The sequence below is a fragment of the Musca vetustissima genome, unplaced genomic scaffold, assembly GCF_032173495.1.
Source record: "Musca vetustissima isolate MV318-11 ecotype Yass unplaced genomic scaffold, APGP_CSIRO_Mvet_v1 utg23084, whole genome shotgun sequence".
NCBI classification, from domain to species: Eukaryota; Metazoa; Arthropoda; class Insecta; order Diptera; family Muscidae; genus Musca; species Musca vetustissima.
In genome coordinates this window covers 236,293-259,709 of record NW_026883647.1, presented here as the reverse complement: position 1 = coordinate 259,709, position 23,417 = coordinate 236,293, and the positions used below count along the sequence as shown (strand labels likewise).

The 23,417-nt window shown below is 30.5% G+C and overlaps 2 protein-coding genes across 2 annotated transcripts in view; both read right to left on the bottom strand.

The window, feature by feature from the left end:
- The window catches only part of LOC133330569 (mucin-2), a 254,746-nt gene that overhangs the window by 3,346 nt on the left and 227,983 nt on the right, over nucleotides 1–23,417 (bottom strand). The window contains exons 14-16 of the mRNA XM_061539007.1: nucleotides 1,536–1,677; nucleotides 956–1,472; nucleotides 21–178 (exon numbers count right to left, since the gene is read on the bottom strand). Coding sequence (XP_061394991.1) covers nucleotides 21–178; nucleotides 956–1,472; nucleotides 1,536–1,677 — 817 coding nt within the window. The remainder of the gene's footprint in view (nucleotides 1–20; nucleotides 179–955; nucleotides 1,473–1,535; nucleotides 1,678–23,417) is intronic.
- On the bottom strand, nucleotides 20,087–21,205 carry LOC133330566 (uncharacterized). The gene has a single exon (XM_061539005.1). It carries the CDS (start codon nucleotides 21,203–21,205, stop codon nucleotides 20,087–20,089), a length of 1,119 nt encoding a protein of 372 aa, XP_061394989.1.

Below are 23,417 nucleotides of genomic sequence, written 5' to 3'. Positions count from 1 at the left end.
TTACTTTGTTTCAAACTTACATGATTCAGCACGAATTCGGCGCATTTCCCTTTCAGCTATGCCGGATTTTACTTCAGTATATTCGGAGGAGAGATCTGTGCGTGAGGCCAAATTACGTAGAGGATTGCGGGCAGCTCGGCGTCCTTTGGGCAGTTGTATGTTACGTTTGACAGCCAATCTGCAGGAAGAGGGAAAAGAGGATGCGATTAAATTTAAAATAAAGTAGATTGGCAACTAAAAAAACCACAATAAAACAATTTCTACCTAAAAAATGTCAACCGTTAACTCTGCAGATTTTTAATACAACCCACGACCTAGTTTCCAACCGAAGTGGCAGTAATTTGACATTTCGAATTCTGAGAGAACAAAAAGATTCCTCACGGTAAATATTCAATTCGTAGTTGCATATTTTAATATAGCTCTCATATAAAGGTCCCGCACCATTTTCATTATATTGAAGGTCCTAGCTTTTTTCAACAGAAGTGGTTGTAAATTGGCATTCTGGTATATCTCAGTGAATAAAAAACTCTTCGTGATTATTTTATATATTTTGACGTAGCCCTCATAGGCCGGCATAGTTTTTTGCATTAGCTACTATTTTCATCTGAAGTGTGCAGGTCTAAAATTCAAGTCCTTTATAAGAGCCATCGGAATTTTGAAGGTACTAGTCGGAAGATAGGTTTCAACATATCCCTTCATAAAGGATCCGCCCAGAAGGCTATGATCCTAGCCACATTTTCAACCGTAGAGATAATAATTACACATTTCTGATTGCAGTTTTCAAAATAGGCCTAAGTCTGACCGATTTTAGATACTTTTAATTCCGAGCAAAAATTTTTTCCAACCAATTTCACATTTTGGGTTCTCATAGGACAAGAATTCCCATTTTGTTCTAGGTCCTGATTATCGTCTCACACCGATTTTTTATATCCTTTTTGTATCCACCTTTATTTACCTTTGTGTCGATTTAATATGATCGAAATCTTCAATATTAATTCCCTCCTCTTCTGGCGTGACCGGTGTTGTGGGTGATTTCTTCGAAGCAAAGAATTTCTCAAATGTTTCTTCATCATCCAATTTGGGTATGGCAACACGTGCTCCTCCGGTCCCAGTCATACCCTGACTAGAACTAACACCAATTGTCATGTTGCTTCGCTTCTCTTTGCCATCTTTGTCATTATCACTATCCGAATTGCTGGATGAACTACGTTCGGCAATTACATTTCCTTCATTAATACTAAGGCTACGCTGAACTAAATGATGACCAACACCGGGTACACGAGCACTACCCGAAGTCATCATTGAAGGACTTTTGGCCAAACCCAATAGAGGTTGATTGGCACTGCGTATGATATGTAGGGGACATTTTTTAGCCGCCGCATTTGCTGAACGTTCAAATTGTAATTCGACCGGTGATTGTGCTTTCTTTTGGAGTCGACCAGCGACAGTGAATTTGGAGGCATCCGATTGTTCTGAAATGTTAAGTTGGAGAAATTAGAAGAGATTCGAAATGGTTGTTAGACATTTGTACTTACCCACGCGTGTCTTCCAACTTTCTGAAGAGGATTTTAATTTACCCAAACGATCGGATACTTTGCCACCCTCAATTGTTGTTTTTATGAAGGGTGATGGTGGTAAGGGTTTATCTGAGAGATCATGTGCCAATGATATGGATTCCTGGAATGAAAAAAAAAACAAAGAAAATCAAACAATGATTAATTTGCAATACAAAAAGGTACTCAAGTAATGGTGTATAAATAAATGTTATCAATTTGTTTAAAGAATAACAAATTAGTTCAGTTGGTATACAATAAATTAAATTAATTTTGAAAAAACGATATCGTTATAATAATAATAATATTGGGGACAATTTTTAGAATTATGAATTTAGATGTCATACAAAGGAAAGGATATAAACGGCAATAGTTTCTTTATTGCAGCTTTGATGCTCATTTTATGTCGATAATTACTCGACCCAATATAGTCCAGGGCCACTTATATCAATTGGGTAAACAAATTGCGTCATTTTGCAACCATAAATTGTTTGAAAACATTAAAATTTGATTGCTTTCAACATTCGAATAACAATCATACCTTATATGTGAGGACTTAACTATTCAATTAATATTTAGATTACTAAAATATATACATTAGGGTGGTTGTAAAAATATTTAGAAAATAATAATATAATATGTATTCCAAAATGTGGAACTAATCCATAGTTTTTTCGTGCTTTGTATGATTTTTTGTAAAAGAAACGCATCTTCTCATCTTCCAAGCAACTCCAACTCCCAACCAACTCAAATTTTGAAATGTTTCGACATGTATCCCTTTTAATATTCACCCTTATGTTAGGTATTTTTATGCTCCTTACCAAAATGTCAATATAATTCCATGTTGCGACTTTACCTCCATGTAAGAAATCCGAAATCCGATCCGACTGTGTTTTTCTTACCGAAATGGCTGTAACATGGTATTTCGGATTCTCAGAGAATAAAGGACCTCCCTGCATTTTTTTTTTAAATAAATGGGTATATTTTGAAAAACTCCCTGCCCGCATTTTCCAACTGAAGTGAACGCAATATTTGGATTCTCAGAAGATTAAATACCTCCTGAAGATAAAATACCTTTCGTGACTATGTCCTATATAAAAGAAATTTTAAATGTCCAAGCCATAAATACCTCATTGCAAAATATTTTTAATAAAGGGTTATATTTTGGCATAGCTCTCTTATTTTCCTAGCTAAGTGGCTCTAATAAGTAATACGAGATTTCAGAGGATAAAAGTCCACCTTACTGAAAATTTGTATAAATTTATTTTGAAAAACTCTCACATAATGGCCATTGATGGCCCTGGCCGCAATTTGGCAATTCAGATTCTCAGAGCATAAAATATCTTATGTGCTTGTTTCTTACAATTTTGAAGGTCCAAGCACCATTTTTCAAACGAAAAATGCTGTAATTTTTTATTAAGGGTTCTCCGAGTAATAAAGACTTATTTGCAGAAAATTTTTGCTATTCATATTCCTCGTCAAAATGTCTAAAAAATGACTTATGGGGTTGTGTTGTTGTTGTAGCAGACCTATTTCTTTTACACAATGGGCTGAGGTGACAGATATTGGCCGAATAAGACTCGGGTTTTGGTTTTTAGGTTTTTTGTTTTTGATTTGACACAAAGAATGTTTTTTAATTAACCGTTATCCAGAAAAATTATATCCGACTCCGATACTAAAAAACATCAAAGATGTCTTGATTGCGAAATCCTTTAACCCCAATCACATTTTGGAAAGAGAAAGTCCAATAACATACCTACCAAAGTGTAAGCGGGCTTCTTCTTGGGTATTTATTCTGCCAAGAAGAAGATTTTTCGTACAGATTATATCTGGATAGAAAAATATGATTTTTCTACACATATAAGGAATTCAAAAAATCTTCTACAGATTTTTAGTCCATACCTTCTAAGGATCTTCTATAATTAATGACCCATATCTTCTAATGGTCACTGTAGATATAAGTTTTTTTATAAATAAAATCTGCTAATGAAAGAAAGAAAGATTTTCTATAGGCCTTCTATAGATATAGATTTTTAAATACAAGGCCCTCCTTTGTTTGAAGCACATTTTTTTATGTAGATCTACCACACATTTTGTTAGACATATATTGACATATATTTTTCTACCAACTATAAATATTTCTTTCAATTCCAATTATTTTCATTTGATTTGTATTTATAAACAAATTCACGACACACCTTAATATTCAGTATGTATGCATAATGTTATAGATCAAATTGTCTAGAGCACTTTAAAGCGTTTTTTTTTAAATCATTATATGATATGACTCCACTTTCATACAATTATGGAAATTTTATTTTCAATTTTTGTTTGTTATTAATGGACATTGGGCCACAGATTATTTTAGCATTTATGGATTGTGCAATATATAGACTTGTTGGTGCAGGTGGAAATGATGGAATGAAGTAGCTAAACAACTCAAGGTGTTGTTGATGATATTGGGGAAATCTATGGAGGTCAGCTTTTTAAAAAATACAACTGTTATTCGGGGACAAATAAACCAAACACCTCTATTTTAATCGATTTGTCATCAAATTTGTTATCTTATTAAAACAAAATAACAAATTAATTGCGTTTCTTTTCAATTGATGTATGTATGTCAAATGTATGTAGCTGTGTGTACGGTTTTATAATTATTTTTTTTTTCAATGCTCACCTTATTTTCAACAATTTTTTTATTCGGTTCATTATTATTATCCATTTAAATTATAGAATTAATTAAAAAATAAAAAAAACTAAATTGTTGTTGTATTATCCAACTACTGATAAATGACACACCCGGGCTAAGATAATAATTAATACATATTTACAATGTAAATAAAATTATTCACGTTTTATATATAATTTTAGTTGTTTGTTATTATTTTAATTAACAATTAAATGTAAATTATTAACAAAAAAGAAAATAATAGCACTAAAAACACAAGAGTATATAATGACTTCTATTTCAATTTGTTATAAACAAAACACTAAACAATTTCAATTTCGTATTTTTTGTGCAAGTTATTGTTTGAGTTTGTTTTTTGGGGTTTACCGCACATATTCGTACTTCGGCGAAAGATACGTTAAAAAACAATAACAAATTGTTAACTAATTTTTCTATTCTCATTTAAAAGAGTAGATCTTTGAAATAAGGCTAGAATGGGAGAGGGTGTACAATGAATATCAAATTTCAGGGATGGAAGCTAGGAATTACTTGAAGGTATAAAAAAAGGAATTTTGTATGTTAATTGGGTCAACGAATGCGAATAATTCTAGATTTATACCATTCCAAAATTTTATACCAATAATAAATGTTTTCAATATAACTGCTTTTATGGATATATGTACTTAGTATAATCCATGAACTGGTCTGAGACTAACAATATAAAATTTTGAAGTTTCACGTTGTTCTGAAATTAAAAAAAGCCGAGTATCGAAGTTGAAAAATAAGACATCCAACAGCAATAAAAATGAAGTGAAATTCAGCAGATTTGTCGGTCTTGGGATATGGGATACGAACTCAACAATCATTAAATCCTTATGTTTCAACAGCTAGAATCCTATCGAAAGACTTCAAAGAATAAAAAATCTTCTAGTGAAATATCTTTCGAAGTTGAAAAATATAACATCCAAATAAAACAGCAATAAAATTGAACTGAAATTCAGCAGATTGTCGGCCTTGGGATGTGGGATACGAACTCAACAATCATTAAATTCTCAGTCATTAAATCCTTATGTTTCGACAGCTAGAATCCTATCGAAAGACTTCTAAGGATAAGAAATCTTCTAGAGAAATATTTTTGAAATATTTTCTGCACAAGCTTCTAAAAATAAATCAATTAAATCATATAAGAGGTATTCCTATCTACAACTAGAAAATTACATCATCCTAAGTTAGAAAATATGACTAGAACAATTTAAATCCAAACAGGGGTCCAGCTGGAGACTTTGTCTAGACATATACTTATATCGAACATTTACAAAAATTTACTCTTTAGACCTAATCTTCGGATTTCATCTACTTTTGATGAAAAAAATATTACATCGGAGGGAACCGATGTGTAAATTTTATGAGAAATTCAGAACCTACATTCTTTTTAATTTAAATATTAATATGTAACGTTTGGGTCAAATCGAACAGTTCCTTTTCTTGATATTGGAATTAAAAATGTTCAACATTAAGACACATTGTGGAGCGGTATCAGAGGAAGGGGACCGATGGGTTCCATCTTCGAAATTTATATAGGTTTAGTAAGTTAGTATGTTAGGTTTATGTAGGTTAGTAACAATTGGCAACGTTTTAATGATATTAGATTCTGTTCGCTTCATATAAAATTAGCAAGTTTTCAAAATATTGACCCGTTTTTGGGAGGTGCTAGACGGAGTGGACGGATAAGCCCCATATTCATGTTTATATTGTATGAATATAGGGCTTATCGGTCCATTAGTACCTTGGTAAAAATATAATATTGGACAAAGTTTGGTTAAATTCGGATGCATCCAAAGATAGTCCGTCAGAAACAGTGACATTTCCGACGTATAATACATACGTAAGAAACGTCGGATACCCACCCAAAACCATTGGAAATTACGTATGGTTTACTCAAATCTATATAAAATTTCAAAATATTATTCTCAAAAAAGTTTATAATTTTCATCAGTTCTAGAAAGGAATATCAGATGTATGTAAAAATAATATATCTTTGAAAATAACTGTATATGTTAATAATATTCAAATAAATAGACAGATTCTGAGGAAGTTCATTCAAATAATATATATATATATATATATATATACAGTGGTGGCCACAGAATTAAAACATTTACTGTGGTAAACATTTTTTGATCAGCCCTCGATTCGTTTGAAGTATTTTTGAAAATTTTTTAATTCAGAACACTTCGATATACTGCACTTAAGAGATTTAGTGTGGAAATGGAAAATTATTTCATGCAATTTTTCCATAAATAACGGTTTTTATGAAAATACATCGACTTTGAAGTGGCCATATAATTAAAACATTGTGTAATTTTTTACTTTACTGCATTTTTTTTTAATATTTTTTAAAAAAGCTCTTTAATTTAGTTAAATTATGTAAACTAAGCACCGATAAAATCATTTACTGATAAAAATTTTTGAAAAAAATCTGTAAAATCTATCAAATTGCCAAAAATTTGTACAGTACACCTTACATTCAGAAAATAACCCTTATTATAGAAAATAAAGGTCCGAATGCACCAGAAATTGCTAGAATTAGTAAAAAACAATAAATAATTCTCAAAATAAATAAATATTTGAAATAAAAACTTAAAAAATGGGAATTAACCTAAAGGAACGATTCAATTTCAATAGCCTTTATTGAAGAAGGCCGGAATATTTTTGCAGTATGTGAGGAAATATCGATTGATATTGGCATTTATTACATCAAATCGATTGTTCGAAGTACAAATATATTTTATCAAAAAATATACCAGTAACAACAGAAAGAACAGAGATCAATGCATATGTTGACGTGTAAAATATTCCGCCACACAGCAGCATTTTTGATGCTCAACACAAGACTTTAAATATTTGTCAAATTGTAAAATTTTTCTTTCTTTTAGGCTAAAATAGATTAAATGGGCATTAAAATCTCTCCAAAAAATATTATTTTGGAAAAATATTGTCATGTTCAATAGATTTGAAGGGTCAATATATATATATATATATATATGTGTACCAGAAACGTTTTCTCGTCAACATAGGTGTTGATCTCTGTTCGTTCTGTTGTGACTGATAAATTTTTTGATTAAATATATTCTGTATATTGAACAATCGATTTGATATAATAAATACCAATATCAATCGATATTTTCTGCCATACTGCAAAAATATTCCGGCCTTCTTCAGTAAAGGCTATTGAAATTGAATCGTTCCTTTAGGTTAATTCCCATTTTTTGAGTTTTTATTTCAAATATTTATTTATTTTGAGAATTATTTATTGTTTTTTACTAATTCTATAATTTCTGGTGCAATTTCAAACCTTTATTTTCTATAATAAAGGTGATTTTCTGAATGTTAGGTGTACTGTACAAAATGTTGGCGATTTTGATAGATTTTACAGATTTTTTCAAAAATTTTTATCAGTAAATGATTTTATCGGTGCTTCTTTACATAATTTAACTAAATTAAAGAGCTTTTTTAAAAAATATTTAAAAAAAAATGCAGTAAAGTAAAAAATTACACAATGTTTTAATTATATGGCCACTTCAAAGTCGATGTATTTTCATAAAAACCGTTATTTATGGAAAAATTGCATGAAATAATTTTCCATTTCCACACTAAATCTCTTAAGTGCAGTATATCGAAGTGTTCTGAATTAAAAAATTTTCAAAAATACTTCAAACGAATCGAGGGCTGATCAAAAAATGTTTACCACAGTAAATGTTTTAATTCTGTGGCCACCACTGTATATATATATATATTAATATATGTACGTAATTTCTCTTTTTTTGATTCTAAGATATTCTTCTGAAAAATGAACTTTCCCATCCCTGCCAAAAAGCATTAATTAAGACGGATATGCCAAGTGTTGCCTATAGATATCAAATATTGATAAGATAAGAACATGGTGTAAAATAATTGTTGTTGTTCTTATATTTTGTTGTTGTGGTAGGGGTACCACACTTGGTCGTCTCTTTATATTTTAAATGCGAAAAAATATATATTTTATGTATTTTAAAATGATGTTTATTGTATATATACATTGGGAGACACACATTCAAAGTTATTGTATTGCAAATATAAAGAGAAATAAATAGATTTGTTTGTATGTTTTCAAGAACTGTCAACCATTTTTTAGCATATATTTTATATGTCACAACATTTTGGAGTTTTTGAATAATTAATTCTGTATATTCCTTTCTGGGATTATAAGTTTATATCTCTCTTCGATTTGTTCTGTTTCCAAACACTGTATGGGGTTAACATTGCAAACGACCTAAAATTCCTTTTGTTTTGCCGAAGAAGAATTATCTCACACATACAAAAATAATAATATAATTGTGCCAGGAAATATTTCTCCCTCTTTCATATTTCTCCCTCACACAGATACCTACTCACACACCAATATTGTGGGGATTCAATATAAATGAAATGCATTTATTTCCTATACACAAATGCACTTGATCTGCCAACAGAAAACTCTCATTTTAACATTAAATTTCTCTTAAAAATTAATAAAAAAAAAGCTCTCATATAACATTGATCAGCAATAACTCTCTTTTACGCTCATCACCCTTTTTCCTATATAGTGGGGAGGAGGATATCACAACAACAACAACAAAAAATATGAAATTGATTAAAAACTATCAACAAAAGAAACCAGATATACAAACGAACAGACAGCCAGACAAATACAACTGTGTAGACAGCCGACATGTGTACGTATGTATAAAGAAATGGGGCTACATACAGACATTCAGACATACATATATACTTGTGGACATCGCAAATAATTCGTCAAAATAAATCCAATGACTCATATAAATTACTGATAAAAACAAAAACAACGACAACTACCGCCATGAACATACAGATTCGAATTTACGTACAATAAAAAAGTCGAAAAAAGTATTGTGTGTATGTATGTATGGATTTATATTGGACGATGTGTTATGAAAGAAGTGTTTATCAATGACAAATATTTGGTATTTTATTTATTTATTTATTTGTTAATAAACCAATATGATTTTGCAAAAGTTGTCCAAATAAGACATCAGTTTCGCTTTATACTCAGCAGTTTTGAGATTCGCATTTAAATTAGTGAAAACATCACTATAACGCGATTTTTTTAAAATAAACAAGTGTGGATATAGTTGGAGAATACATTGTAGTCTTTTTTAATAATAAGGAGTCATAAGACATATCCGAAACCTACAATGCATCCTTAAAGATATCAGATATCCAAACCAAAAACTTTGATATCCTCAGAAAAACAAAAATAAATTCTTTGAAAAAAAAATAAAAATTAAAAAAAATAATAATCCATTATTTTAATTAAAAAATTAATTTATAGGAGAAATAATAGAAAATCAAAATTAAATATTTAATCCCAACTTAAAGCTCTTGAAAAGCTCCAGAAAATATTTAGGAAAAATCCACGCATAATGCTTTCTGAAAATATATTTAACCCATTGTGGCCCAATGTTGCCCACAGGCAACAAAATGTTTTAGAGCTTATATTTTATATGCAGCTAGTAGATATATATTATTTGGACTTCATATGTCAATACCTGATTATGGACGACACATATCAAAAGAAAAATCAAAAATATTCAAAATTTTGGTAATGTTATGAGCTTTTTTAATATACAGAAGAAGGTAAAATTGTGTACAGTACTAATTTGTGTATACAGTCCAAATTATTTAAATCGCTTCGTATTCAAATTGTACAAATTCTACCCTCAGAATTATTTTTGATTCTTGTAAAATTTAATATAGAGGATAATTTAAAATGATTTTTCTGATTTGGATTTGATTTGCATTTGGTTTTCTTGATATTGGAAATTAAATTTTCCGAAAGAATGTACTGTATCTCCCGAATGCAAGGATATATCGATGCCAAATTTTGTGCATATCCTATTTAGGATAGTTGCTTTAAATCTGTGAACAGAAATTTGTTCTAAGATTGCGGAAAAAAATTCGGGGCTCAAAGGGTTAAGAAAAAATCATACCGAAGCACCTTGAAAGATGTTTAAGAAAAAATGAAGATTGAGACGTAGCATCTCTATTTTGAATTATTTTTATCTGAATTCTAATTATGTACTTTATTTTTTAGTGTAAAAACATTTTATTGATTTTATGATTTACATGCAACTCTGTTTTAAACATTTGAAATTAACGGTTAACTATGTAAATATTTTGTAAAAAGTACCAAAAACTACATCACTGATATGACTTCATTATTGCACAACCAATACTACGCTTCTCATAAGTAGTACCTAAGCTCAATCTAATTTCAATCAAATCAGCTACACTCCGAGTCCGGACCCCCGACTCTAATTTGTTTAGCGAACACTGAAGGCTTAAGATCATTACCCACGCTTGCCCATGTTGATGGACTCAGATCATAAGCTGAAAGCAATTCCTAAACACGGAGTAAAAAGCTAATCTTGTAAATCTTGTTGTTTCGAGTTTCTTCATTGGCGCCCAACGTGGGGCCGTCTTTATTGGCACACAACGTGCGAGCTTCTTCAAGATTTGATATTTCTAAAAATTTTGTAAAAAATGATACTTAAAAAATTTATAAATATTTCTTCAAGCTTAGATATTCGTAAAAAGTATAAAATCCACGCTTACAGCTCATCGAAAAAATTAAACTTCTACTTCTATAAAAAGCCAGGATTAAATATTCCAGAAAATATAAAAAAGCTTTATAGAATCTCCGATATTCCTTTTAAAAAATATTAATTTAATCCAGGCCTAAAACTTTGACATTACTTAAAAAATAATTTATGAAAAAAGATTCACGCCCAAAGCTTTTATATTCCGTTTGTAAAATATTAGTTTAATCTTAGCCTAAAGCTTAATCTATAAAAACACATTTCCTTAAAAGATCATTGTCTAAAGTTTTACATACATTCGAACTTAAAGCTGTTATATCCCTTAAAAATTTTTAAAAACATTGGAATCAAAAACTTTCATTTTACTCGATAAGTCTGGGTTTATACATGCAACTTTTTTAAGCAACTCTGTTGCTGCTCTCTTCGATTCTCTTTGAATTTCTTCCCCCTTGTCACTTTTTATACCTCTAACTTCTAAGAACTCAGCAGAGTTGCTTAGGAAAGTTGCATGTTTAAACCCAGACTAACAAATATTTAAACATTCAAGCTTTAATATTCCCTGACAGAAATATTTAAAAATCAGCGCCTAAAGCTTATTCCTTAAAAAAACTTTTATTTCCCTTAAAATAAAATGTAAAAATAATTGGCATATTAGCCCTGGCCCTCATATTTTTTAATGTTTCAAAAAACAACGCCTAAATCTCTGATATTGTTTAAAACATCACCCATATAACTATTGTATGCCTAAAATTATTTTTAAGTCTGTCTTTTTAACTTGAAAAAATCCCAAGTCTTTTACTGTTTGAATAAACTTTGTACTTAATTTTGACACTCACTGTATAAATTTATTTAATTCTAGTTAGACGTCTATAATGAACATATTTATTGATATTTGCTATTTCAATCAATAATTTTTTCATTTCCTTTTTGGTAGAATTTTTAAGCGGTAAATCTGATTGGTAAGCCCACACACAACAAGAAAAACAACAACAACAAAAATATCAAAGTAAAAATAGCAGATGACACCTTTAGAAATGAAAAGATGAATGAACGTTAGGTTTGTCTATCAATATTTAGAAAAAACGTAATAGAATTTCTCAAATGACAAGCCGTAGCAAAAAAATATTTTGTGGGCGTGGAAGAAAACAAAAATTTCGCATATTTTATAACAACACGAATTTATGTCTAAATTCCCATAATAAAACTTCCGAAATAAAATTACGCTGTAAATTATATTGGACTTATTGATTTCCACAAGGCGGCTATCGCAGAATAGATTTCGTTTATTGAAGCCTGTCCCATAACATATAGAGCAATCAAACCTTGTCTATTTATAAAAAAAAATCCAGTCTATGCCTGTCCTATCCATTATCCAATAATAATTCAAAAAATAAAACTTTCCATGTCATTTATAAAAAAAAATACAATCAAAATCAAGTTATATCATTTCTATGGAATTCCTTGTTGTTCACAGACAATAAAAAAAATGATTTCACATCCAAACACACAACCAACCCATTCACTGAACGATCCATACCTCAAAAGATATTCAGCATATGAATGTGGACGTTTCTCTTCCAGTCAGCCAGTAATAAACAAAAGGAAATCAAAGTGGCCATTAATGAGTCATATTTTCGGTTTTAATGTATGTATGTCTGTCTGTCTGTCCAACATTGCCATTGTTTAATAATAATATGTAATATATTGTGGACGTGAGCATTTACGTATGTTTTAATATAAATGCGATAAATATTGGATGAAACGGAATTTACATAAATTATAGTTTTGAATGCTGGACTTATAGTTTCTCAGATTTATGAATGAATATGAATTGTTAAATTCATAAAAAAATTCCGAAACAATATATAACACATTCATGGATTGTTTTATAACCACAATAATATTTTTTTTTATTGAAAATGTATTATAATGTAAAACATTTTAAACAAAGTGAATATACAATTATTGTTATCGAAAATAGATATTTAAAAATTTCACCGTTTATATATATAAATAATATATATATAATTATATATATAAATATATATAAATAAATTTGAGTACCATTTAGTATCAAATTTTATGATTTGATTAAACCTATACCCCGACAGTGATTCTAAATCCAAGTTTCAGGATTCCAACTCCATATTCCAACTCCAAATTTTGTACACAGTAGTACGAATTTCCAAAATTTCCTACTTAACCCAAACCAACACCCTCACAGTGATCCTAAATCTAAGTTTCAGGATTCAAACTATCTCGGTTCACCCACAATACAAATTGTACCAAATTTAGTTCACAGTAGTACGAAGTTCAAAAACATCCAACTTAACCCAAACCAACACACCCATATATCCTAAATCCATTTTTCAGGATTTAAACTCTATATACTCACAATTCAAATTGTACCAAATTTAGTACACAGTAGTACAAATTTCCAAAACATTCTACATACCCCAATCCTGTGTGTCCTAAATCTATGTTTCAGGATTCCAACTCTATCGTTTCACTCACAATTAAAATTGTACCAAATTTAGTACACAGTAGTACTAATAAAGCCTCCTTCTTACCACAAACCTACACCCCCATAGTGATCCTAAATCCATGTTTCAGGATTCCAACTTTTTCGGTTTACCTGAATCCTGACCCCAATACCACACCCCACAATTCAAATTGTACCAAATTTAGTACACAGTAGTTTGAATTTCCAAAACCTCTTACTTACCCCAAACCTACACGACCACAGTGATCCAAAATATAAGTTTCAGGATTCCAATTCTATCGGTTCACCCACAACTCAAATTGTACCAAATTTTGTACACAGTAGTACGAATTTCCAAAATTTCCTACTTAACCCAAACCAACACCCTCACAGTGATCCTAAATCTAAGTTTCAGGATTCAAACTATCTCGGTTCACCCACAATACAAATTGTACCAAATTTAGTTCACAGTAGTACGAAGTTCAAAAACATCCAACTTAACCCAAACCAACACACCCACAGTGATCCTAAATCCATTTTTCAGGATTTAAACTCTATTAGTTCACTCACAATTCAAATTGTACCAAATTTAGTACACAGTAGTACAAATTTCCAAAACATTCTACATACCCCAATCCTACCGCCCACACTGATCCTAAATCTATGTTTCAGGATTCCAACTCTATCGTTTCACTCACAATTAAAATTGTACCAAATTTAGTACACAGTAGTACTAATAAAGCCTCCTTCTTACCACAAACCTACACCCCCATAGTGATCCTAAATCCATGTTTCAGGATTCCAACTTTTTCGGTTTACCTGAATCCTGACCCCAATACCACACCCCAACAGTGATCCTGACTCCAAATTTCATTGTTCCCGCTCTTTAGGATCACCCAAATCCAAACTGTACCGATTATAGTATGATTTAGTACTTTTCGTACACATAAGTAACAAATTTCCAAAACTACGCTCATATCCCAATTCTACACTCCGACGGTAATTTTAATTTCAAATTCCAGGATTCCAGCTCGATTTGTATCTCCAAATTAAATTTGTACCAAATATAGTACCATACAGTATTTTTCGTACACATGAGTACTAAACCATCTCCTTAAATGGACCCTACTTTTCAACCTTAATTCACACTTCAAATTTCAAGTTTTTACCGTATCCGTGAAAAATGCTACAGAATTGTATCAAATTTAGTAAATTTTCGTACTTTTCGGATAATTATAGTTCGAATTTCCAAAAACCCTTTGGTACATCAAATAGTATCACATTTAGTATATTTTAGTAAGTTTCTTACCGTTCTAGTACGAATTTCCAAAAACCCAGCCTTATCTGTCACATTTGGATCAAGATGATCAGATAATAATTTCAAGATTCTAGCTTCAAAAACTTTTTTTTGTGTGTGTGTGTGTGTTTTTTTTTTTTTGAGTCGATCTATAGGCCACAATTATAAACCGAATATCACAACACAACCCACGGTGAAAATTATTCTAAAATTTGTTTATCCACAATTTTGTAATTCTACAAAAATATTTTTTAAATAAACTACGCTTAGTTTATGCCTCAATTAAATATTTCTAAATCCTCGCTTTGTTATTTCTTCAAAAATTATTATTTTATTTATCCTTAAAATATTGCCAGGCTCGGAATAAAAATTCACAGAAAGTTTGATTTCCGTAATAGATGTGTAGGGTAACGTATGGTCGGCCCTGTCCGACTATATTGCTCCGCTCTCTGGTTTTTTATTTATTTACAAAAATTGTCGAAAAATCAATTCAAAAATCAATGCTTTCGAAAATCCCAGAAAATGATGATGAGTACCCCTCATTTGTTTTTCTTTCATTCCAATTCTAATCGTACTAAAAATTGCTTGACTAATAGCAATTTGAAAATGATTGTGTATGTCACTGGTCATTTTCATGACCTACACCCATTTGTGTGTCACATTGTCTTCATTACAAATTGCGTTTCCGAATGATGTCATATTTCTTTGTTGTGATGTTGAAAGTTTCGAAAATTTTTTCGTTGACCCAGAGACCGAAAAATAACTGAGACAGACAAATAGAGAACCAAAGAGTGAGAGATCATCTCAACAATTGAAATTTTCAGTGCATTAAAAGCCAATGACCTTTGACTTTATAAAAAATATTTTATTTTATTATAGCTAGCAAGCTTAGGGTGTACTGACCACATTCATGTGTCTTCGAAGCATAGCTTCTCTTCTTGTCTATGTTGAAAAAGATAAGCATAGTAATGAGATCCAATAACACATACAAAAAGATATTCTCTTAATTCCATTTACAGAGGGTTGGAAAATCTTATCCATTGTTGATGGTAGACAACCCGCGGCTATACTTTATCACGATGATAGGCTAAAGTGTTTGATTGCCTCAATTGAGATTTATTAATTTTTATTGTTATTACACAACTGTGTTTTTTATTTATTTATTATTTTTTTATTATTCTTGTTGTTAATATAATATGAGTAGATGCGCAAAACTTCCTACGAGTAGCATAATGTTGTAATTGAATAAATTATGTTATTGTTATTTAAAGTTTAACAACTACTAGGCAAATCGATTTGAGGAATAAGGAAGTTAACTAGAGGAGAGTTAAAGAAAATCTTCAAAGCAGAATAAGGTCTGAAATATTGTTTTTTTTTTTTAATATGAGAAGAGAATCGTCTTGCTATATAAGACCATCCACCAATAAAGATCTGCAATTATAATCTATAAATAGAAGAGATGTAGATATAAATATAGAAGACTTGAGACAGGAAAGTCTACAGAAGGTTTTCTATCAATTGAAGAGCTATAGAAGGTCTCCTATCTGTTGGAGACCTATAAAAGATCGTCTATATATTAAAGGCATATAGAAGGTCTTATATCTATTGAAGTCCTATAGAAGGTCTTTTATCTATTGAGTACCTATAGAAGGTCGAAATTCTGTAGAAGTACTACAGAAGGTCGAACATCTTTAGAATATCTACAGAAGTTCGCCTATCTATAGAATATCTACAAAAGATTTTCTATCTATAGTTGATCTACAGAAGGGGGTCTTAAGAAGAAGTTCTTCTATATATATAGAAGACCTCAAAAAGGCATTATATTATGGAAGAACTACACAATGAATATTCCTATATTTAAAATATACCGTATAGTATTTAAAATATATATTTGCTTTAAACAAATAATTTGTTTGTTTTGCTCTCATCTATATCTACAGCTAAAGTTCTGTTTTGTTCTTAATGACAATAATGGGTGACATCTACACACACCTTCGTATTTCATTCCATTAACTTTGAGTGCGAATATTTGTAGTGTTTGTTTTTTTTTCTCATATCACGACCCAGATATAATTACAAATACATTTGCACAGAAAAAAAGAACAATAAAAATTTATTGTTTTTTTTATTTCGAAATAAAAACAACAACCACAACATTCCAGAATGACTAAAAAATACACACCTGTACACCTAGAGTTTACAATTTACAACCATTTACATTATTTAAACATTTTGATAACACATCTCAGATAAAATTCCTTTGATGATAAAAAAATTATTTTGAAATATTTTCTTAATTTTTTTAATTTTTATTTTTTCAAATTTATAAAAAAAAAAATCAAAATATTTTGATTCCCGATACCTGTCAAATAATTATTTATATAACAGTTATCGATTTTTGGTATATTAGGTATAGTGATGATGACGTCTGTGTCACGTATCCATTTGTTAATTTCGTCGTCTGTACGAATTTGTTTACAAACAAATGAAGTTTTTCCCCCTCGCCATTTAATTTGTTTTGTTCTTATAAATAAATATGACTACGAAAATGAAATGAAGCGTAACGAAACAATTAGTGGGTGGCACCTTTCCTTGTTCATCAAAATAGCAAATATGGTTGAATTTAAATAGAACTAATTTTTGATAGACATCAAAGAGATTGAAAAATTTGAAATTGGAAAATTCGATGTTTTGTGTGGATAGAGAGAGGGAGAGTCTTTGCTTCTATGATAGATATGAAGTTTGCACTGCAGAAATGCCAGCTGTATTAAAAAAATATCACGATAACAATTTTCAAACGAAAAAACTTCAAAAAACATACATTCAATCTACGGAAATTTTTCAAAAAAACAAGTAAGGAAAGTTGTAAAGTCGGACTGAACCGACTATATGATACCCTTCACCACGTTGGGTATATTCTACAGACGTCGCCTGTTCCTCGAAGGAACATTGGCATGAAATTGAATGAACTTAAATCTAAATCGAACCCGATTTTCTCGAAATTTAACACACGAGCTATGGTAGAGACAGATTTTCATCTCAAAGGCACGAAAATCACTATGCAAAATTGCCCGCATATCGAAAGATATAAAGGGACTTTGTCATAAAAGATATATAGGGACTTTACATAAAATCGGACAAAACTATGTACTGAACCGATTTTTTTCGAAACTTAACACACGTCAATTCTAGACTAAATTGAGTACACCGTTCCAAATTTCGTGCAAATCGAAAGATTTGCAGGGACTTTGGTGCTCCATTTACCTAAAATCAGGCGAAACTATATCTAAATCTGAACCGATTTTCACAAAACTTAGCACACGTCTTTATAGACGTGTATCGAAAGATATATAAGGGCGTTGATGCACCATTTATCTGAAATCGGCGAAACTACATATGGGAGCTATATCTAAATCTGATCCGATTTTCACAAAACTTAGCACACGTCTTTCTAGACTTAATACAGTACGCTTTGCCACAACTCGTGCAAATCGAAAGATTTACAGGGACTTTGGTGCACCATTAACCTAAAATCGGACAAAACTATATATGGGAGCTATATCTGAATCTGGACCAATTTTCACAAAACTTAGCACACGTCTTTCTAGACTTAATTTAGTGAACTATGCTAAAATTCGTACAAATCGAATGATTTTCAGGGACTTTGGTGCACCATTTACCTAAAATCGGCCGAAACTATATATGAGAGCTATATCTAAATCTGAACCGATTTTCACGAAACTTAGCACACATCATTCTAGACTTAATTCAATACGCTATGCCAAAATTCGTGCCAATCGAAAGATTTTCAGGGACTAATGTCCGTAAATCGGGCAAAAATATATATGGGAGCTATATCTAAATCTTAACCGATTTTTCTAAATTTCAATAGGGTTCGTCCTTGGGCCAAATAAATGAGCTGTTCATCCAAATGGGATTAAAAATGCGACCAGTACTTTGTTTAGAATTTAACATCAACAGACGGAGGAAGGACGGGCGGACATGCATATATCGACTCAGAAAGTGATTCTATGCATATTCTCAAAAGGAACCATGGGTTTATCTCGATTCCTTTTGCCTGTTACAAACATATGCACAAAGACATAATAACCTGTTCCACAGTGTGGCGAAGAGTATAAAAACATTATTGTTTTTATAAATCCTCGCCTCGGGAAATAATATTTTTTTTTGCAGTAATACTCATTTTTTTACAATCCAAGCTTTGCTAGATTTTCTAATAAATAGTTTTTTATTCCATGCTTCGAAATTGAAAATGTATTTACCTTTGTTTCCAAAATAAAATATTAAAAAATAAATAAAAAATATGTGTCTTATTGTTTCGATTTTTTTTTAATTTATCTTGTTTATTTTTATTATTTATTAAAATATTATTTACAAATTCTTGTGGTCGTTATTTATTATATAAAAAGGAAACTAAATATTCACACTTAGTGTAATACCATAGTTTAGCTTAATAAATGTTATACTTAAGAAAAATAATGAGGTTTTTTTCATAAAAAATAATAAAACTGGCATACATATTGCAAAATAAAACATTTTATATAATGCATAAAATAAAATTAGTTTATAAGTTAATTAGTCTTTTATTATTAAATAAATACAACAACTTAACAAATTATATAAAAAACTAAAATTATTAGTCGATAAGTTTAAAAAAAATATACTAAAATAATCAAAAATTTCAAATATGTTTTCTTATACAAAATAAAAAAAAATATTTAAATATTTATATAAAATTATTTAAAGCATAAAGTGTTAGGAACACTTTAACCATTTTCTGAATATTATTTGAGACAAATAAATATTTATTGTTTTTTTTTTTTTTTTTTTTTTTAATACAAAAAGGGTGGGTGGTTTGTTTGGGGGAATGAGGGTCCTGGTAGTCCTGCCTATGCATTTTATATTCGTTTTTATTATTTTATATTATATATGTACAATATTAAAATTTGAAAAAACCTATAATTTTGAGACACTAAATTGATATAAGGCAGGTGGAGAAAAAATAGAAATGTCTGTATTGTTATAATTTTATATATAAAAATACATTTTCAAATAAATAAAGAATATATGTTTATAAATTCTCTGTATTTTATATTTAATAAATCGTTTCACCCAAGACCTCCAACAATTTATCTATATAATAATCCTTGAAATGATGGCTTGGCACAAAATTTACATATTTTAATATCGATTCGACTTGGTAATAAAAATGGATGCTATTTCAAATTTATTATTATAGAAAAATCTAAAATAAGTAACAATTTTTTTAGAAATTATTTTTAGGCTCATTTTTTATTACAAATCGAATCGTGATAATCTGCTGGTTTCTATTCATTCTTAAAAGACTTAAAAACTCGAAACAATAAATTTCAATATTTTCACTAACTACCTAATCCGAAATAGAGATCTTCATGTTTTATTTAAGACTTTTAAAAAGTTCTCCATATAAGCTGCCTCGTCGACACTTTTATTGGCGGATTGATCATCATTCAGCAGATCACTTATTGAATAGGCCGATAGGGGCCGTGATAAACGACGCTGTGACAGAATATCATCGATGGAGGTTACGGGTGATAGAGAATTACAACCACGATATAGGAAGCCATCCGAGTCTTCTGCACTCTTGGCTATGGCGGCAAATATATCCTCCAGACTGGATTTCATATTTAAAATCGGTACATTTTTCTCCACCGGCGATAATGTTAACGGAGAATTGGATGAATGTGGTGAAGATTGTGGTGAGGAGGAGGAGTGATTTGGTGACATGGTGGAGGGTGTTGCTGAATTGATATCACTTAAATTTAAAGCTGTCGGTCGGCTACGTTGGGATTTTTCAATATTTATGGCTTCACTGTGCCAATCGTTGTGGCCACCTGGCATTTGATTAAGAACATTTGCTGAGTTTTCATTATTCTCCTCCAACTCTTGGCTAAGTTTGGACAAACGTCGTAACACCACATTTTCTCTTTTCCTGGGCGTAGTCGTGCTGTGCTGATCCTCCAAAACCTTAGTGCTTATCACCTCTTTCCGCTCAAACAAATCATGATCATCATCATCAAAATTCAACGAACATCTACGGAAATCGGGTAGTATTGTGGGTGTAACACGATTGATTTTCTTTTGGACACCACCACTTTCAAACATTTTGGCAATTTTATTAACATTTGTGTGGGTGTGCACCTGACGTTTATAGACATTGGCAGGTTCTTCATGGCTGTTAGTGGCTGCTGCTGCTGTTGTGGGTTTTTCTTCCTTTTTGCCGCCACTGGCTTGCTTTTTGGGATAGACACGTGTCACTGCCTTACGTGGCTTTTGTTTGGGCAAATGTTGTTCATCACCCTCCAAGACATGACAGCACAATTCGGGTCCATAACAACGATGATATTTATGGCGATTTGCTTCATAATCGGTCTTGGCAAACTCATTGATTCTTCTCAATGATTTGGGTATTAGGGTGAGGAAGACAAAGGCATAAAATATATAGGGCACATAGTGCCACAATTCAATGGCATATTCTAAATATTCCATGGTTTACTATTTCGTAGGGTTTTTTTCTATTTTTTTATCTTCCAATATTAGTTTGGGTTTTTTTTTGCTTTCGTTTATCACTTTTTTATTTTAGTCTTTTATTATATCACTTTTATATATTGTGTGTTTTGTTTTTTAGAGAAATTTCTTTAAAGTTTATCAACACCTGAGCTGGGTATTGTTTTTGTTCGTTAATATCGCATTTTTGTATTGTTTTTAACCGCACAGTTGTATTTGTTTTATTGTTGATATTGGTTTTCAGTTTTTTGTTTTAATATTTATGAGTTTTTCATTGGTATTATTTTTCTACAAAGATAAAATGGGAAATATGTATTTTTTATAGTAAGAAAGTCAGCTGATTTTTTGTGTGCAATTTTCATGGCTTTTGCAAAAGTTCAACAATATTTTCGGAAATTTCCAAAGCTTAAGAAGGAAATATCTATTGAAAAGTGGTATTTTAATTTTTTTTATACCTTCTATATGGACATATAATTATATATATGTATATATGTTTGCCTGCCTTTCTGCCCGAGATTAGGATAGAGTTTTGAAATTTGCGTAGATTGCTATTGGGTTTATGTTTGGCATTGCAAATTAAATATTTAGGCATAGAGGATATACCTGATTTCCGTACTTAAAATATTTTGCCAATTTTAAGTTTAGAGAATTTTTTGTAGAACGAAATCTTCAAAAAATAAATTAAATTAAAATCAGTTTCTTTTAAATATAAAAACATAACTGATTAATTAACATTCTTCAAAAAAACAGAAAAAAATGGAAATAAACTTGAAATTAAGTGAAATATTATAATAAACATGAATTAGGTGCCCAAAATAGTATTACAACAATAAGTATACCCTTCAATGCTTTAAAAAAATTATATAATATTTTGTGAACATTTTTAATTTATTATTTATTTATTTTTTTTTTTAGGTAGCCCTTTGCTTCTAGAACAGAAATTATACGCTAAGGTATTTTATCTTCTTAGAATGGGTCTCTTTTCAAATCTAGGCCTTGAAAATAAATATATTTTTTTAATCCACGCCTATAGTAGGCCCTGAAAATAAATATTTTTTAATCCACGCCTATAGTAGGCACTTAAATCCCTGAATCCTGAAACCCACGCCAATAATAGGCCCTGAAAAAATATTCTTTTAAAACCCATCCCTTATAGTAAAAAAATATGAATCTCCACAGCTCAAAATACAGTCAATACGGTAACACTAGAAAGACCGGAATTTTGTATATACCTATATTGCCTAAAATCGGTCAAAATGACCTCATACTGAAAGAATTTTTATTAAAGCTATTTGTTAATATTTTATTTACAATCATACAAAACGTTGTTATTATTTGTTTTCGTTGGGACGGCTCTGGATTTTTCCTTTTTGAAAAATAAGACCGCGGACAAAATGTTCGAAGTACGTGTTTACTCTAAGAGTGAAATCGACTGGAAATATAAAATTTATTTTTCCCGATTTGTGTGTTCGTTTGTGTTTCTTGAGTAGCAAATGGGTTTCGATGTTGTTGTACTGATCTGGTCATATAAGAAATTTACTTTATACAATAATAAAAGTAGACTCAGTTTGAGACCGATTTTAGGCAATATAGGTATAGCACAATGGAATACGGGGAATGAAAGATGGGAGGAAGCATCTATTATGATAAATAAACGTAGTTCTATGGGTACAAAAATTCACCAAATTTAAAAAAGCTGTGTCATAATATACACAATTGTTTTTGTACTTGAAAATGAAAAACGGTCAAAATGACCGCTTTCGGCAATCTAGTGTTAAAAAACGTACCCAAAACACCGAATAATGACGGGTACCCCGAAAATATATTGATATTTTTTGTTAGGTAGATTTTCTAACCAATGAGAATCTAAAGTAACAAATTGAAGCCAATTCGGTTGAAACCCGTGCCTATAACACCAAAATACCGAAATTTGGGGGGTACCGTATTATCCTAAAAAGTGGACCAATATTGAAACCGTATATTGTGGAGTATGATTATATGGGAGTTATACCATGACGTGGACCGGTATATATAGTATATTAGACATAATAATATCAAATTAAGCCAGTTTGTTAAAAAAAAAAAATATGAAAAACCTCCCAAAATACCGAATAATGTGGAGTACCGCTTTTTGGGGGATATTCCGAAAAATTAACTAATATTTATATTTTTTGGTAGGGGGATTTTCTGGCCA

Coding starts and splice junctions, on each gene's coding strand:
- LOC133330566 (XM_061539005.1), bottom strand. CDS start 21,205: ATGGAATATTTAGAATATGCCATTGAATTGTGGCACTATGTGCCCTAT.